Below are 19,082 nucleotides of genomic sequence, written 5' to 3' on the forward strand. Positions count from 1 at the left end.
ATAGGTTAGGTGTCTGAAAGTATTATTTCTATGATAAAGTTGTTTATAAATGATTAAGGTTACATGTGAAAAAGGTTCTCGCAAATTTTAGATTTCAACAAAAAATTCAACAAACTCAAAAAGAGTTTTCAAAAACATACCTTGCCATAATAGCTAAAACAAATCTGAATAGGTTCTGCCATCTGATCACGTAAAAAAACACGACACAAAATTTCTTTAAGCCCAAGCCTTTTATAAGGCTCAAAACCTTAAAACTAAACTTATAAGTTGTAGGATCGCCCGAAAATTTTATCACATCAATGTTGTTAAGTATCAATTACATCAATGCAAGCAAAACCGTTAAAAGATAGATATTTTTGAAGACGTGCATATTTTAGTCAAGTCATGGAACCCTGCATCTGGTAATAACGTAAAAAGTTGTTTTAAAAAAGTAAGGTATAATTTAATAGAGAAGATCTTTTCAAGTTGCTTAAAGAAAACATAAATGACTTAACGTGGTTTTTTATGATTGTGAAAACATAGATTTTGAGATTTGAATAAAGTAATTATATTTTATCACGTTTTTTCTTTTCTAATAGCTTTTTATCTAAAATTTAAACTTTTTTCTTATTTGATAACTTTTTAACTAAGTTTTTTTGTTTTATGGTTAACTGAAATCCGTTTCTTTCGAGGCTATTTGAAACTAATGTAAAGAAATGTCGGCTAATAAAAAGTAAAACGGCAAATTTTAAACCCCATGAACTGCAACAAAAACCAACTTCAACTATTGAATCGATTGGTAATTAAATAGTTTTTTATTTCAACAATTCGCCCACATCTGATATCGGTTTTCTTTACCTGAAATTGTTGTCTCATACAAGTCAAAAATCTCATCCATGAAAAAAAGAGTTTATCTAAAAACTAGAAGATGAAGAAGAAGAAGAAGAAGAAGAAGAAGAAGAAGCTTATTCAGCGAAATCACAACAAAGTGGAGACTTTGTTGTGATTTCGCTGATGTTCGTGTTTCGCGATGTTCGCTTTCCGAACAAATTTTGTGATGGATGAAGGTTGTAGGAGTTAATTAAGATTTTTCTTATAATGTCTAATATCTATCAAGCTACAAAAACAGATGAACTAGATGTGAATTATGACCACGCTGGCCCATCAATTATTAACAATTATTATACCAAAAAATCCCAGGAGGTTACTTGAAATAATGGAGACTGATGTAAAGTTAATTTGAACTGAACAACTTATGGTTTCGTTTTAGTTTTATTTAGATAATCCATTTATATTCCATTTAATTCATTACACTTACTTACTAAGTCGCAAAAGTAATTTTTTAATGTATGAAAAATTAATTTACTTTCATAATTATTAAAAAATGGAATTTCTTACATGTTTAGATGAACTATTAACGTATATAAAATCATATAGTTCAAAGAGAGAACCTAAATGGGAAACGTATTTGATGCGTATTCGAAGCAATGATGAAGCAGAATGGGTATATATTTAATTCCACATAAAAAATTATCATCAGCAATTTCCCAAATTTTATTATCACTTTATTTTTTTCAGCTAGAATATTGTAATTAACAATATCAACTGTTTTCAAGATCTATAATCAAGGTAGAAGTAAAGAAACCATTTTTATTTTATAAGCAGACCCTTTCGGTGATTAAATCACTCTTTATTTAGCTTGCTAAAATTTGACAGCCACGTATTTTCAGCAAAGCAAATTTAAGTTATCAAGTTCATAAATTATTAGAGAACACAACAATAAATAAAATAATGTATTATTGAGAAGTATTGGAATATCTTTTGCAAGGTCTTGATATAAAAAATGTATGAAAATATAAAATTGGATAAAATTAAAAAAAAAATTAGAATGCTACTTTTCACTTTAATGTGTTCTGCTTTTTTTTATCCTGTATATCCTGCAGGATAAAAAAAATCCAGTAATAAAAAAGATTAAGTAAAAATATTATGCATTAAGTAAAATAAATGAGATACTTTAATTGCATGTAAATAAACATTAAATTAGAATTTTTAAAAATATTAGTAGCTATTTTATTGCCACTATAAACAAAGTCAATTACATAACTAATAAAATACAAATGAAAACATACGCAGTGATATTTTCGTCCACAAGAACAAGAAAAAAATTCTTTTACAAAAACGAAAACTTGAACCAACTTATTTTAAGAACGAGAATAAATCAAAGTCGGTAGTTTTAAAATTTCGAAAGGAATAATAACTGAATTGAAATATATTTCAAAACAAAAATGTTTTGCGTTTTAGTTTTGAAACAATTATTTGATATATATAATCATTTTAAGGTAATATACTATTATAATATATTATTCGAATTTAATTGAATATAGTTATTTTAATTCGAATATATTTATTCGAACTAAAAAAAATCAAAATGAAAGACAAACACAACTACACAATGAGTTCAAAAAAACTTGCTGGTAGAAGGAGGAAAAGTTCAGTATGGATATGGTTTAATTACAATGCGTTATCCGAAATATAAGTTTAGTCTTACTTGATGTTGAAAAAGTATGCAATACAAAGTTGTGTTGAAAGAACCTAACAAATCTTTGTTTTGTTTATCTGTTTGAGGAATTATTTTTATTTTGAAACAAACGACTCATTTTGTCATTTTAGAGTAAATATTCAATAACAAATAACTTATATATTATTAACCTATCTATAAACATATCATATTTATAGATAGGTTGATAAAAAGATAGATAAATAAAATATAAATATATAAATAAAAAATTGTTCAAAATTGTTTATCTTTTTTTTGCTTCATTTAGCGAAAAACCATAAGTCTGTAGACGTTGAGCTGAAAGATTCGGAATTGAAGAAATTATGTGAAAACTCTATTAGAATCGTTCTCAAATCAGAACAAGGCGTAATTTTAATGCGTTAATCGTAGGAATACCGCATGATCTACTAATTCAAAAGAAGATAAATTCAACTATACTTCCTTATTCAAATGATAATTGCAACATGTAATATAGTGACATTGGTGGGCGATGCAAGAAAATTTGCAAATATCTTGGATTGTAAATTTTCAATGCCTACTTCTGCCAAACGCACTAGACTACATAATGAAAAACTTACTGTTTTAACTAGGGGTGTACAAGATTGAAAATTCTGAATTCCGACCGCAACAGATGTTCCGGAATTGTTAAGATAATTCCGGCCGGAATTCCGTCGGGTTTGTGATTTATATTTATATAATTTTTAACCTTTAAGATTGAAAGTGAAAGCCTGCTACTTAGCATCGTGGTTACATAATATATATTTATAACCTACAACATATATTACAGCCTATTTCATTAATTTGATTCTTGTTTCATTAAAATTTAATATGTTGCTTTTTATTGTTCCTTATAGTTTTACTTATTTAAAGTTTTAACCTGTATAATAATTATATTTAAAATTATTTCTTTGTTTTCTATTTTAGGTTAAATTGTAGTATTTACTGTATTAGGCATCCATTACTTTTCAATAGTTTAAAATTTAAGTAACACTTAAAGTAAGACTATTCTTAGACTTGGGTAACAGTTTTGATGAAAAAAAAGAGCTTGTTTGTTGCCCAGAACTGGTTAGCAACTCTTTTTGCACCACAATATTCCTAAACTTCTCGAAATCCTTATATAATTGATTACTAAAAGTGTTTGTTAAGAATTTTACCTATAGTGTTGATTGCCCTGATTTAATTTACACAGTCTGTGTCACATATCTTAAAAAAAAAAGGTAAAAAATAACTCCCGGCATTCCGGCCTAAGATATTGATATTCTGGCCGGAACCAAAAACTTCCGGTACATGCCTAGTTTAACAAAAAAACTTTGTGACCTAAATTCTGAAGGCAGGCAGTTATCACTATACCTTAATTGCTGGACCAAGGTCTTCCGAATCTGCTCTTTGTTAACATCATTTTCTAATTCAATAAGTATAGAACGTTTAGCTTGAGTTTTCATTCTCGAAAAATTCAAGCCTTTGACCCTGTATGGTCCATTGTCCGAAATAAAATGCAATACTTTTTCTCTGGAAATATTCCAATACTTTAGAAATTTTTCAAAACATCCAGCAATGTGTTCTCTTGTATGTGTTCTCAAATTTTGTAAGAAATAAACTTAACAGAACATATATTGGTTTTTTGGAGTTGCAGTGAAAAAAACAAACCAAAATTCCTAAAAAAAAAATTCCTTACTTTTGAAGGTACGTGGATTAGTGAGAAAAGTTAGCAAACCTTCTGTGGCATCGGAACAAATTATCAACAAATATGGTAAGACTTTGATCAGCGAATGTTCTGCAAGATGGAAAAACACATACATTATGGTTCAGAGATTTTTGGAAATAAAGACATCTCTCAAACGAAGTGTTTGGTGACCTTAACATTGATTTACTTCCCAATAGCGAATGGGTAATGCTTCCGGATTTTGTCAATCTTTTAGAACTTTTTGTTAACAAAACTGATAATATCCACTTTCTATATCCAGTATTATACCTTCAATATTTAATTTGGAATGTTACCTTGAGCAATTTGGAGATGTTAAACATGTAGCAGTTAAAATGCTTACATATCTACGCCGTGCAGTTCTTTTGCAGCCGAGCGATTCTAATATTGATCTACTGCCAAGTGCGCATGTCTCCTTGACCCCACGTGTGCAATATTTTTTTAAGATTTTGATAATACACACTTAGAGAGTGTTCAAAAACTTATATTTTGTCAGAAGCCAAAAAATAAATGCAACACAATTTACCTTCAGCAGGTGCATATGTTGTTTCTGCTGAAATTAATCCGGCAAAGAATGTATTAATAAAATGGAAGTTTTTAGGGGCAAAATAAAGTTTGTTCAAAGTAATGTAGCACAAAATAAACTCAACAAATATTTTATCAAAATAAGGAACAGCTCTATGTGCCAGAATGCTTTAAATTTTTGGAAGTTGAGACCTGTCGTTTACCCACATATTGCACCATTAGCCAAAAACCTAATTGCATCTGCTGCTACTCAAACAACAGTCTTTCAACTCATGTTAAAAGATTGTAGGTTGCCTAAAAATGGACGAATAAATCGAATTTCAAGCTTATTTCTCCTCTAGTCAAGATTATAATCATATTATCACTACACCATTTATTTACGTAATACATTTGAGTAATTATTGAAGCCAACACATTATCTATTCATTAGTTTTTATTGTTATCAAATTTGAGGAGCTTTTTATTTTTTTAGTTATACCTAATAATTCAATTTTTAAAATTTTGAGGCTGTTATGGCAGGTTGTTGTTGTATTCTTTTTTTTTTATTTTGGAGGGCGGGGCTCTGAACCCTAGCTATCACACTGAGTGTATAATGTTACGTTTAATTAAGTTTTCTTATTTTTGTGTTTTCTTATAGCACTAAGTCCTATTTCTTTTAAATGTATGTTACTCAATTATACATATATAAATTAGATAAGATAAAAAATTTATACGACAAACAAAATTTGAACTAAATAAAACTTAGAACTAAAATTATTTTAACACGTAATTGAATAAAAACAAAAACTAAGCATACTGAGCTGAAGAAAAAATAAAACTAAAATTTTTTACTGAACAACTAGAACTATAAATTTACTCTACACTGAATAAAAACTAAAATTATTATTTTTTTCCGAACAAACATATCACTGAGCATATACTTTACAATATAAAACAAACCATCCTTACCTTGTTCAAAGTTTTATAGACAATTTGTATAAGTTTTCTACGCTTTCCAAACAATATCAACAATTGGACCAAAAATGGAAAACAAGTTATTAAAATTTTTGAGAACACACTAGCATTGATTTGCATTTCAGTCAAATACCGAATAGCTGATATAAATTCATTACCAGAATGAGAAGTGATTGTGTTAAATTGGTAGCCAAAACCAACATCACCAATTATATCAAATGACAGATTAGACAAATCATCCAAAACATTTAAATTTGTCCCACTTTCTGAATCACATGTATATGACCAAAGCTAAAAATACTAAAACAATTTGATAAGTTGGAAAAATTAAATCTTTAAAAATTTTTTCAGAAATAGAACATTATTTTTTAAGAGGGAAAGGCAGGGAACATTCAACCACGATGAAGATTTGACCATTCAAATATTTCTCGCAAGCATATTTTGAAACCTTATACAGGGTCAGACAAAGATAAACGCAATCTATTTAGCTGATTTTATATGAGAGGAAAGCGCGTTTGTTAAAGTCTAAACAAATGTACCTACCATAAAGCATACCAAACAAACAAATGTCAAGAAACCTAACCCTAACCCTATTAGCATTGACTTATGAGAGTGAAATTGAATGATCATATAAAAAATTAAATAATAACAAGAAAAAAATTGAGACTTTTCAATCAAACTTTTGTAAAAGCATAAGTACAATATAGTACTTATGCTTTTACAAAACCTCACAACCAAAATATTTGTGATTTTCAAAATATAATCTTAAAAAAGAAGATTAAAAAAAAATTATTTTTTTTTCGGTTTTTATAACTCAAGGACATAAAAAAGACAACTATTGTAAAAAACTATAAAACATATATAGAAAGTTGACTATGCTGTGACTCTCATGCAATAAATTTTTCAAAAAATTGTCATAATTTACCTACTAAACATCAATAAAATACTTATAACCTGGTATACCTTTTTTCACATTAGTCTTCCATTAATCCTATAACTTACTTAAAAATGATTTTTTTTTAAAATACCTAATTGCTTTTCAGAACTTTACCCTAATTACTCATATAATTCATATACAAATTAAAACTTTTTAAGATTAAGAATATTGCTTATTGGTTGTTATAGTTAGCCCAGGACAATTGCAACATTCTCATATTAAAAGCAATTGTAAGCAAAAGCTGATTTGAATTGCCTTCGATATTGATTTGAAGTAAAAGATTATAAAACATTATGGCATAATTAATTTTAAGAAAAAGTCAATGACCTAATATCCACAGGGTTGTTTTAATATAGTAATTTATTTATCAAAAGGAATAACTCTAAACATGTCCCACCTTTGTTGATAAATAGCCGTTAACGTGAACAAAATAATAGTAATTGTATTTTAAAATTGGTAAAATATGTTTCCTAACAAATAAAACTCTGATTAATTTTTTTTATTTATTGTTGTCAAATAATATTTTTTACATTTAATGTAAAAAAAAATTATTTGGCAATTTAAGTCTCTTTAAAAGTGAAAGAAGAATTAAAGTAAAATGTATTATGTATTTTCAAATTTTATATATAGTTTCATGATATTTTTTTTGGTATGACCGAAAAAATCCAGTCGACTTTTTTCATTTCTGTGTATACCGCTTGTGTAATTATATAAAAATGTGTCACGTTTTATTTTAAAGTAATAAAGATAACTTTTTATGGCAGCTTCTTCGAGTGTAAAATCTTGTTTTGATGAATTTCTTTTTTATCTCATTTAATGTGATAATTCATCTTCTCATGGTTAAAACTTTATGCATGCTTTGCATGCATAAACTTTTTCACTAGTAGTCTGGAAAAACTGAATATAAACTTTTTATGTATAAGGTTCTTCACCAGTTGCCAGGTAAAACTGTACATAAACTTTGTACGTTAAAAGTACTTTACCAGTAGTCTGGTAAAACTGCATATAGACTTTGTATGTATAGAGTTCTTCACCAGTAGTTTGGTGTCACTGAATATAAACTTTGTATGTATACAGTACTTCACCAGTAGTCTGGTAAAACTGCATTTTAAACTGCAAATATTGAACTTAAAACACTAAGCCATTGGTTTAAATCCAATAAGTTGTCACTAAACGCAGAAAAAACCCAAATACATCCTTTTTTATTCGAGCCAAAAAACTACCCCTTTAATTACCTCTGCTAAAAATAGATAATAAAGAAATCGAGAGAACCTAATCAATGATATTGCTAAAGATATTTATATATGGTAACATCTCATGGAAAGCGAGCATAAACATTTTAAACACCAAAATTTAAAAAACATTGAGATACTCTTAAAACCTAACTCAAAACTGTCTCCAAAAAATACAAAGCTTCTGTACTTCACACTTATACAATGCAATTATATAAACCCCATTATTGCATGGGCAAGTACCCATAAATCCGACTTGGCTATGCTCTATCGAAATCAAAATCATGCTACAAGATTAGTTTATAGTTCTCACATGCAGAGCCACTTTTAAAACACTTAAGCATTAAATGTTTAACTTATCAAAAAATTTCTTAACTTAAGTAGGATTTAATTAATTTATATTATTTTAAAGGATTTACTAACGTTTTAGTCTTTAGAAATAGTATTGATTTTGAGGATGAATTATTAAAGTATTCAAGTAAATATGAAGCTAAGCAATTGTTTACTGCTGATAAAGTATCTATGTTAAAAAATTACAGACATTAATTATGGACTGACTTATAAAAATATATGCACGCTGGCTTTTGATTACTCAAAAACGTTGATAATTGCAGCTTTCCGCAGTAATGGGAAAATGGTATTGAAAGCGACGAATGGTTTTGAGGTTTAAAGGCACAACACAAAACTTTGTTTCTGAGAATACAAGCCTGCCGAGAAACAGGTTTTAATGAATATAAAGTAGACCAATTTTTTAAAAATTATAAATCTGCTTTTTTTACCTATTTAATGGTGAAATAGCCATGAAAACTGTAAAAGTTGTAACGGTATGTGGCAAAAAACAAGTTTTACTGGTAGGACTCGGTAGGTAGGACGTAGGTAGGACGTAGTCAACTAGTAACATTGATGGCATTTAAAAATTATTATGCATTTGAAAAGTTTCTTCCTTTGGCTTACGTTTTTTTGCAGAATTTATAACTTGAATAGTTTTATGACAGGAATTCCAACATCTCAGATTACTCTCAACACAAGTAACAAATGAATAACCTCAGAATAGTTTTCTTCTGCGCTTTAACACAAAGTCAACCATTTCAACTGTACCAGCTATAAGTAATACTACTTTTATGAGACAACCACAAACCTCATTTGTTCATTGAGGTTAATACTCTTATGTAAAGAAAATGGAGTATGTTTGTAAAGCTTTTTTTCGATACTACTGATTGCACACATGCTTTCTCTATGATGTTTTCTCTCAATTAAGTCAAAATGTGCAGTTGTCTATAATGACTGGCTTAAATCAAATCCAGGAAATTGTTAATATAAAAAGTAATCCTCAGCTAACAAAATTTCAATTTCTGGTTTAATATAAAACTAAACTCTAAAAATAGTTTAAAACTCCTATAGAAAAACAACATTATTTATTTCGCTTATTTTCTTATTTTTAGCATTTCAGCTTTTTTTAGCAAGTACTTACATGCTAAAAGAATTTGTTTTATATCATTATAACAAAATAAGCAAAATTATTACTAAAAAGCTACATAACTTACCTTCATAAGCAAATTAGTATGTTTTAAAAATGCTGGAAAATAATTTTTCAGTTGTTGTGAAGTGAAAGCTCCATTGAATAACTTTCTTTGCCAATGATGGTCTTCGTAATTTGAACCAACCATGCTGTTTCCAATTAAAGGGGCCAAAGTTCTTATTGATTTTGACCTTTGAAAAAGTTTTCCATCTGCAAATATCTTTTTAATAAACTCTGGAGCAATTAGATAAACAAACCTGGGCACTGTAAGTAAATTTATAAAAGAAAGTATTTAAAAGAAGGTTTGTTTTTAAATATAAATTATTATATATCTTTAAAAATCTCTGAACTTCAAAATACAGAATAAAGTTTTGACAATCATAGTTTTTCCCTTAAAGATTCTGTTAAATCAGTTAAGTTATTATTTTTGTTAAAACATGGCATTATAGTATAAAAATGAAAGCTTTTAGAGCATATGTTTTAGTACAGAACTACAAACAGCATTATTTGCTAAATAATAATTAGATTAATCAGTAAAAATGACTTAATGTAAACAACTTAAATACTGATAAATATCGCTCTATAAAAGCACACACAGAAGATGAATACATAATAGTCTAAATGTTTTCTATGATGTAAGAAGATCGTGAAACAAATGTAAACATTATTGCAGAACATTTATTATAGTTTTTTAAAAATACTAAATATGCTATTAAAAAGAGGTTCTCAGTTTTTGTCTATGATTTTGTCTATGATAACCATTTTCTGAAAAAAAACCTGCAGGCATCTATATTTGATTTTGATTTTCTAAAGCACATATATTAGGCAATAGATAGGTCTTGAATTCCATCTTACGTTCGAAAATTTTATTTAATAAAATAAACTTTAAAATAAGTTTTTGTAACATGTTATAAACAGATAGAGTTGCTTTTTTTTAATAATTGCAATGAAACAACCAAAGATTTAAACTTGCTCAAAATGCTACTGTTATAACAATGTTGTTTGTCTAACCATCAAAACGTAAGTTCAACATTTCTTCCAAATAATATAAGATATAAGATCGAATCAATTTTATTTTCTATACAAGTCTTGCTAATTGTTTTTTGACTGCAGATCTGCTAGTTCATGCTTTAGCAACAGCGTTAGAACAGCTTTGGCAATCTTTGCAGTACAACTTATTAGATACCTTCTATTTTCAGCTATTTTAGCTATTATCTTACAGGTGATTTTTGCACGTTTCTATTGAATGATCTAATCATCATATATACTATTTCCTTCTGAACTTTCACTGCTAAAATTATATTGTATCAGCAAAGCATTGGCTATAATTTATATTTATTTCTTATTTTGGAAGAGACAGGTTTTGCGGATGGAATGCAGTAGGCTCTGTCACAAAACTGCATTAAACCTTGCACCCATTTGAAGAGTTCAGAAGTTCATCAATAAGTTTGTCTTACAGATTTTTAAAGTTAGCGTTTTCGGGCATTAAGTAAAATAATTAAACTTAGCTCTTTATAATACTTGTCTTCTTATTTACACTTTGTATTGATTTAATTACAAACTTATAACTTTGAATAATAGTGTTTGTTTTTCTTTGCACAGATTTCTCCGGAAATTATGGAATTATTATTTTATTCACAAACTTTAATGGGTTAAACATTACAAACGTTAATTCTATAATAATTTAATTTAAAATCGGTTTTCTTTAAATAACATCTCTTGATCTTGGAATATTATATAATTCTAATAGAAAAGAATATCTTCTTAATATTCTTAATTATCTTAATAGTTTGGAAAAATCCATCAATGGATCAATTAAATTTTAATACAATTCTTGGCTTTTAAATATTGGAATTTAAAATATTGGAAGGACAATCAATATCTCTAATTAAGTTATTCTCCTTAGATGCTAAATTTAAAATATAATTTATATTTAAATATATACAATATATAATGGTTTAACAATATTTACTTATAGTAGATATAGCAGTAAGAATAGTTATATAGTTTTTGAAGTTTATTATTTCTGATCATTTTACAAATATCTATTACAGTTTTAGGTCTTATGTTTTCAGTTAAATTCATTAAATCTTCTGAATTGCATAGACTCGTTAGAAAATGAAGTCGAAAGATTATTTTATATATATATTTTGAAGAATTTCTGCTTTTTTTTTAAACTTCTGATGGTGATTCTTATTATTTGAAGCAAATAGTTAATTTTTTTATTGGCTTCATCATAGCACAATTTTTTTCTTTCTAGTTTAGAATGTAGTTTATCAATAATATTAAAATGTGTATTAATCCTCAAAGAGTCTTGAATTTCAAAATTTGTTTCTCCTTCTCTTTTTTCATCTACAGTTAATTTTCTTTTTCTTCTGCGTATTTTATGATATGTTTTGTGTCCCGATTTATTAATTGCTCTTTCTCTTAATAGATATCAAACTTACTACTCCAATCTAATACATATCGAATTAACGATTTGTATAACCTTAACACTGTTGCACAATTAATCTTAACTGACCGCAATTATTTACTATTTTTATTGAATCTTTCTAGTATATCACCTCCTAATGTGGCCATTATAACCGTTTCGAGTCCTTTAGCTTCTGATCTTGTGATTGACTTTTGGGATTTATCATTTGATAAAAGACAGTGAATTAATTATTTCAATTTCTGTTTAAACTAATTTTTGTATTAGATCTGGCTGACCACCTGGTGTCTTATAGATTATTTTATTTCAAATACTTTTCCCGTCATATTGTCATATTGTCTCACTTTGCAATAACATTGATAAACTAGTTTTAATAATTTGAGTAAAAATCATGGTTTTATTAATCCCAATGTCAAACTTTTTTTTCAGTTTCTTTACAAACAACATTAAAATCTTTTTTTGGTTTTATAAGATTATCACTATCTTATATTTTAAGAAAAAAAAATTTTGGAGCATGTTTTTTAGAACCATATGCATTGCAGCATAGTATATAAACTTGTTATTTTTTTCTTTCACAATTTTAGTAAAGAAAGCAAAGAAACCAGATATATTAGAAATAGCTTTTTAAACTCAACAATAAAAAATTACTAATAAAAGAATAAACATTTAGTAGCAAAAATAATGTAATAAAATTTTTTTCGTAAATTTTAAAAGATGTCATTTATTTATCAACATTTTTTATTATATATACTATATTAGCATCAACATCTGGTACTGGTGGTAAAGTTTAACACATCTTTTTAGTACAAGTATATTTTCCATAACTTCTAATGGGTTTGCTTGCTTGTTTTCTTTTTTGTATTAACTAAGGACCTCAACATCTTGTAGCAATAGTTATGTATATCTTTTCAAACTTGTTGTATATAGCCAATGAAATAATTTTATATTATACCTTTCTTATGATGTTATTTTAAATGATGCCAACAGTTTTATGAAATAATAATCTTGCAGATTATATATTTTCGAAATCATTATAAATAGCATATATTTCAAAGATATTTTTTTGCTTGTTATCTTTAGAATTTTGTAGCCTTAAATGACATTGACATTGTGTAGCAATGGTAAAATTTGTATCTTTTCAAAAAGATTATAAATGAGTTAGCATGAGAAGATATCCTTTTTGTAACTTTAGGTGGCAACTGTATTTAAGTACCAATAGTAGAGTTACATCTATCTTTTCAATACGAGTTTAAATTTCATAAAATTATAAAGTGTTATTTGATTATTATTCATTTTATTTTGCATTTAATTGTGGCATCAACACTTAATGGCAATGGTAATATTAGACCTTTTCAAAATAATTATAAACAACTAATCAAATTTTTATTTATTTTACCATTTTTATTTTGTACTTTTTAGTGGCAACAATTCTTATACTAATTGTAATGTTAGGTATTATATCTTTTTAAAAATGATTAAATGAATTAACAGATTTCTTTTTTTATATTCTCTTTTGTTATAAAATTTTTGTTGCCACAAAAATTTTTACAAGTGGTTTGTTCAAAAAACATGTTTAAATAACAACTTCAACATGTTTTTTAGCAAGTAAATCCATAAATTTGAGGGGGTCATTTGATTATTTTTTATTTTTATATTCTATTCTTTAGTGGCATCAAAACCAAGTAGCAATGGTAAGGTTTTTCAGAATACTTATAAATGCTTTATTAAATGATTATATGTTATAAACTACACATGATTTAAAGTTTTTTTGTGGGTTATTGTTTTTTGTTTTGTGATCTTTATTGGTGTCAAAATCTTGTAATCAATAATAAGGTTACAAGTTATATATTTTTAAAATATTTATAAACTACACAACTTTGCTAAATTTGTATAAGTAAACTTTAGACATTTTTATATGTTCTTAAACTATGCCTAATATAACAGGATATATTCAGGCAAAAAAGGTTTTCATTATATATTTTATTTTAGTGACATTTTTTTTAAAACGTTTATATTTTGCTTGTAAAAATTTGTTAAATATAATAAATATAACGCCAAATTTAAAAATTATGCCGTTAACTCATTCTTTTTCAAAATAACACCAATATATCGCAAGAGTTGAGCAAATAAAACGGATTAAATTTACGCCAAAATAAGGTCAAAATAAAGCTAAATATAACGCCAATACAACGGTAATTCAAAGCCAATATAACAGCTATTTAATCAGGCATTTTTTTATTAATTTTTTTTTGGCATTTGTTTTTTTAGTGTGTACTGTCACTGAAACACTCAAGAAGATAACAGTGAATACAAGGCTTCACAATAAAGACACTGAGAAGTAAATTTTTTTTCAGCAATTTTTTCAGGAAAGGAAGATCCTCGAAAACAACAGTATGCAATATATCTTTTAAACCAAGTCTGAAAATGAAAAGCTCAGTGGATTACTTGTCATACTCTAAATCAATTTTCTAGAGAAAAAGTAATGAAATAATTAATTCATATAGAATATAAAAAGAAATAAGAAAATTATAGCAATATGCTTGAATGATGACAGCAATATGAGACTCATTTCTAATGATGACAGCAATAAGAGACTCATTTCTAATGATGACAGCAATAAGAGACTCATTTCTAAGCAAGAAAAAATAAAGTAAAAAGAAAAAAGAAAGATCAATGGAAATAAATAAAGGAACTTTCTTTTTTCTTTTGAATTTTTTTAACAGTGTATAAAAGTTTTTAATGTTATAAAGTGTATTAAAGCATTTTCCCTATATTTAGCAAAAAAAAAAGAGATGGAACTAAAAAGTGGTATTGTATACTAAAATTTCACAAAATAGTATCACTTTTTTAAAAGTTTTTACTATTATTTTTTTTTAATTTTTCTTGTTTTTTTTTAGGTACCCTATGAAGGCCTAATGATCTTCTAACACGCCTCCTTTTTTACTTATGAATCAGAATATGCCCAGAGCTTGTATTGAACGCTTAATCTTTTGCTACTTAAGCAAACGTTCTAACCAGGTTTGCTTAAATTATAAATGATTTTTACGGCTAATTAAATTTTAAATATGTTTTTTTAAATGACTTTACATTAAACAAGAGTTACTTGAAATAATAATTTTTTTATTTTCAATCTAAAAGTAAAGAAATTCTTGATAAGATTTTTATTGTTTTTTTAAGTGGATTAGAAAAAGTTAGAGATAAAACAGAATTATATACTTTTTTCTAATTAAGCAGAAAACTTTGACACGCTATTTTAATTGATACTTTTTTTAAATTTTAACAAAGCTTTGCGACAAATGTTTTATTGTACAGTCATATTTTTGCAGTTGCAAAATCAGCTTAAGGTTTTAACGCTATTTTTTATCATACATTTTATGACTTGTGGCTAAATCCTATTGTATTATTTTGTTTCAACCTCAAAACTTATTAAACATCTCCGATACTACTTTTATTTGTAGAACATTAATGTCAATGTTTGATGTCATTATGCCAGCATCTAGATAGAGTGCTCCTAATCCAGCAACTAAAAAAATGAGCACGAAAAGTATTTTTAGGATACTTGGCATACTATTTAATGCGTTTGGTTGTTTTAGGCTCATCAGTAGAAAAATGGACAAACTGTGATTGCTAGTCTTGCACATTAAAATGTTTCTTAACCGAAAATAAAACTTGAAATCAATAAATAAACCGATTCTCTTTAATTTATTAACTTTTGTTTTTAGGCATAGTTATATAAATGCAGGAAATACTTTGTAAATACCAAATGCATATTTAATTCCATTGTTTTTTAGTCTACTTTTTTTGTTCCACCGCCAACAAGAGACACTTTTTAATAAGATTGGCAATTAATTGCTTTTTATACGGGTTTTGGTTTTTATAATTATTTTGGGCAAACTTTTCAGCAGCTATCAAGCTCAGCTGCACTGTACTCAAACAGTCATGGATGTCATTTGTTGCTAAATTATCAGTTGATCACTTGTCTTCTTTGGAATTTTGATCTCATGCATTAGATATCAATCACCTTTCTGTTAGGCTTTTTGCTTTCGACAACGTTTTTATTTTCATAATAATGGTGAGCTGCCTATGGCAATGTTTTTTAGATTTATTTAATTATAACACTATAGCTATTTTCCATTGAGATTTATCAAAGTATTAAAGTAATGTAGAAACAAATAGAAAGAAAATAACGTTTGATGCAATTAATTTTCACAGTACTGTACCTATTAACAAGTACTTAACTAAATTTTTGTTTTTTGCCCATTTTTGGTTTTCAGCTGCTGAAGTATTAAAGCCCTTATAACACTTTAAAGTTATGTTACGTATTGTAACGTAAACGAAATTCGTTACGTTACGTGCAAAATGTCCGTTATTTTTACGTAAACCGAGACGTAACATTGTAACACTGTTATCGTAACGTTACGTGCAAAATGTCCTTTATTTTTAGGTAACAGAGACGTGTCATTTTAACATTACAATACGTGACACTGTAACGTAACACTTTGTGCAAAATGTTACGTAACAACACGTCACATTTTGACCTAATGACACGTGACATTGTAACCTATGATAACTTTCTATTTAATTGTTTTTAATTTTTTCATATGTACATTTATATATAGAGAGAGGGAGCTATATATATAGAGAGAGAGAAAGCTATTTAAAGAGAGTAAGAGAGAGATAAAAGAAGTTCGTGACTTAGTTAGAGAGTAAAGTCAAGTCAGAAAGATAGATTAGAAAGTGTGGACAGATATTTCACGGAGTGTGCAAACTATACACCTAAATAGCAAAAGCTTATTTGTGTATATAAATTAGCATTATATATCACAAGAAAAATTAACATTTTGTCAACTTTTCTTGTGATATATAATTTGCTTGTATTATTGACCAAAAAAAAAAACGTAACGAAATCTAGATTTGAGACGTAGTTAAAATACGTCTCAAACATAGATTTTTTAAGCGTTAAGTTACATTTCAGTTTACACAATTTAAAAGTTGGACTTTTTTAATTTTAAATAAAATAATTGAGACGTAACTTTGAGAATTGAAACATTTTTCTTTTGTGACAAACTATTTACAAAAAAAAAAAAAATTAACTAATTAAGACGAATCTATTTTACAATTAAAATAAACGATGATAATTAGCAGTTCGTCGCGTTGGTTTGACAAGGTCCTGACTGATTTTTTTTATATTAGGAGAATAGCAAATAAATCGTTTTTCTTTTTTTTTTTATTGTCTGAATAAAAATATTTATATAATAGTTTTTTTGTTTATTAATGTATTTTTATACATCAACCAAAAAAAGAGTACATAGACAATAAAGAAATAATAATATAAATAATTTTAAAAAAACATTAAAAAAAAATTAAAAGATTTTTTCTAAATTCTCTTAATATAAAAAAGTTCAGTGAGAACCTTGTCAAAGCAACGCGACGAGTTTTTAAAGGAATTATTTTTTAGTTATAAGTGTCCCGACAAACGTATTGTTAAGTACCGTAACTAATAAGTTACGGTATTTAAAAAAATTGTTTTATTAACAATATTATTTATATAATTGGTTATATATGTATTTGATTATTGAAACCCACCAACACGTTTGTCAAAATTAATGCAAATAAAGAAGATTAAAAAAAATTAACCCACGCCTGTGGGTTAGTTTTTAAAAAGTTTCAAAGCTTTAAAAAAGTTTTTAAAAAAGTTTTAAAGCTTTAAAAGTTACGTCACAAATAAGTATAAAAAAACTACCTTTGAAAGTTATAACAACATATGGTACCTAGGCAATCTAAGGTAATTATTACCTTAAAAAGTATAACCAATCAAGGCGTAGCGTAACGTAAAACATATAATAATAAAAACGTAATTAAAATACGTCACAAATATTTTTTTTATGTTACGTTAGGTCTTTTTTTTTTTTTAAGTGTAACAAATTATGACACAGCGTAACATTAAAATAATCTATGTTTGAAACGTACTTAAGTTACGTCTCAAATTTAGATTTAGATACGTTACATTAAGTCTCAATTGGTTACACTTAATAAAATTGAAATAAAAAGCATTTGAGACGTAACGTTGCGTATTGAGACTTTATTTTTTTTCCGTGACAAAGTAACCAATTAGACGAAGCTGTTTTACAATAAAAATAAACTATAAGATAGTATTTAGCAATACGGTAACTATAAACAAACATTTACTGCATTATTAAGTTCATTTACTTAATATTTAATTAAAAGTTAGAGAATGTAACCTTGTCACCAATTGTAAACCGATTGAGACGTAACATGACTTTAAAATGTTATTGGGCTGTATTTCAAAAATTTCGTTTTAATATTGAACTATAGGTTGTTTTTTTTTTATAATATATTTAAAAACAAACATGCATACTTGTTTTTATTTATAGTTAAAAGTATAAAAAAAAGTTTAGCAAGTATAATCTTTGTATGTTAATTGTCTAAACTTCTAAAAATTACATAAATTAAAACAATTAGTTTTACCATGTAATGTATCTAGCGTGCATAAACCTTCTTCTTTAAACTTTTCGTTGAAACTCAAATAGGTGCTAGAATGGTCGCGGCCTTGAAAGTGATTAATATGACCAGTAATGAGTTGTTCTTTTGGTGATGGTAAAAATCGAAGAGGGTGAAAGATGCGTTTTAATAGATAACGCAGTAAAAATAATACAATGAATAAAATTATGAGTGCTAGACACATCAGAAACATATCTTCTAGAGCGATATTCTATAAAAAGAAACACAAACAAACTGTAAATGACACTGGAAGTTATAGTTTGTAAACTTTTAAAAAAACTAGTAGTACTATTTACACCATTTTAATATTTAACATACTTTTAAAATCTTTTCAAACTTTGTAAAAAATGGTTTTTAATGTTTACACTCCTTTACGTTTTTAACATTAGTCTCATTGTTCAACAATTACAATTTTTATTCTAGTGTTTTGCGCATGCGTTTTTTGCTGGCAGTATAAAAAAGGCAAAGTAGGGATTGGCAATAATGCTTCACTAAACTTATTTAATAAAAGAAGTAGGAGATTGTTTTCTCATTTGCACGGCATATTTCATTGAAATTAAGTACTATTTTAATTTTTGGTTTATAAAGAAACTGCGTCAGAAAACTTATGTATTTTTTTGTTTTAATTATTTGTTAAACCATTGACGTATAAAGAGATATATGTTTTACGCATTGTAATCAGTCTAAAGCGTCGCCAATTACTTAAACTCCATGAGAGATATAA

General features: G+C 26.8%; 1 protein-coding gene across 2 annotated transcripts in view; it reads right to left on the minus strand.

Annotated features, from left to right (window-relative positions):
- Nucleotides 1-18,817, minus strand: part of LOC136079579 (cytochrome P450 4d1-like) — a 51,202-nt gene extending 32,385 nt beyond the window's left edge. For both annotated transcript variants that reach the window (XM_065795484.1, XM_065795483.1), the window contains exons 1-4: nt 18,677-18,817; nt 18,326-18,569; nt 9,431-9,669; nt 5,712-6,008 (exon numbers count right to left, since the gene is read on the minus strand). In XM_065795484.1, coding sequence (XP_065651556.1) covers nt 5,712-6,008; nt 9,431-9,669; nt 18,326-18,551 — 762 coding nt within the window. In that variant the 5' untranslated portion in view covers nt 18,552-18,569; nt 18,677-18,817. The remainder of the gene's footprint in view (nt 1-5,711; nt 6,009-9,430; nt 9,670-18,325; nt 18,570-18,676) is intronic.
- Between the last annotated feature and the right edge of the window lie 265 nt (nt 18,818-19,082).

Source organism: Hydra vulgaris, chromosome 04, assembly GCF_038396675.1.
Source record: "Hydra vulgaris chromosome 04, alternate assembly HydraT2T_AEP".
NCBI classification, from domain to species: domain Eukaryota; kingdom Metazoa; phylum Cnidaria; class Hydrozoa; order Anthoathecata; family Hydridae; genus Hydra; species Hydra vulgaris.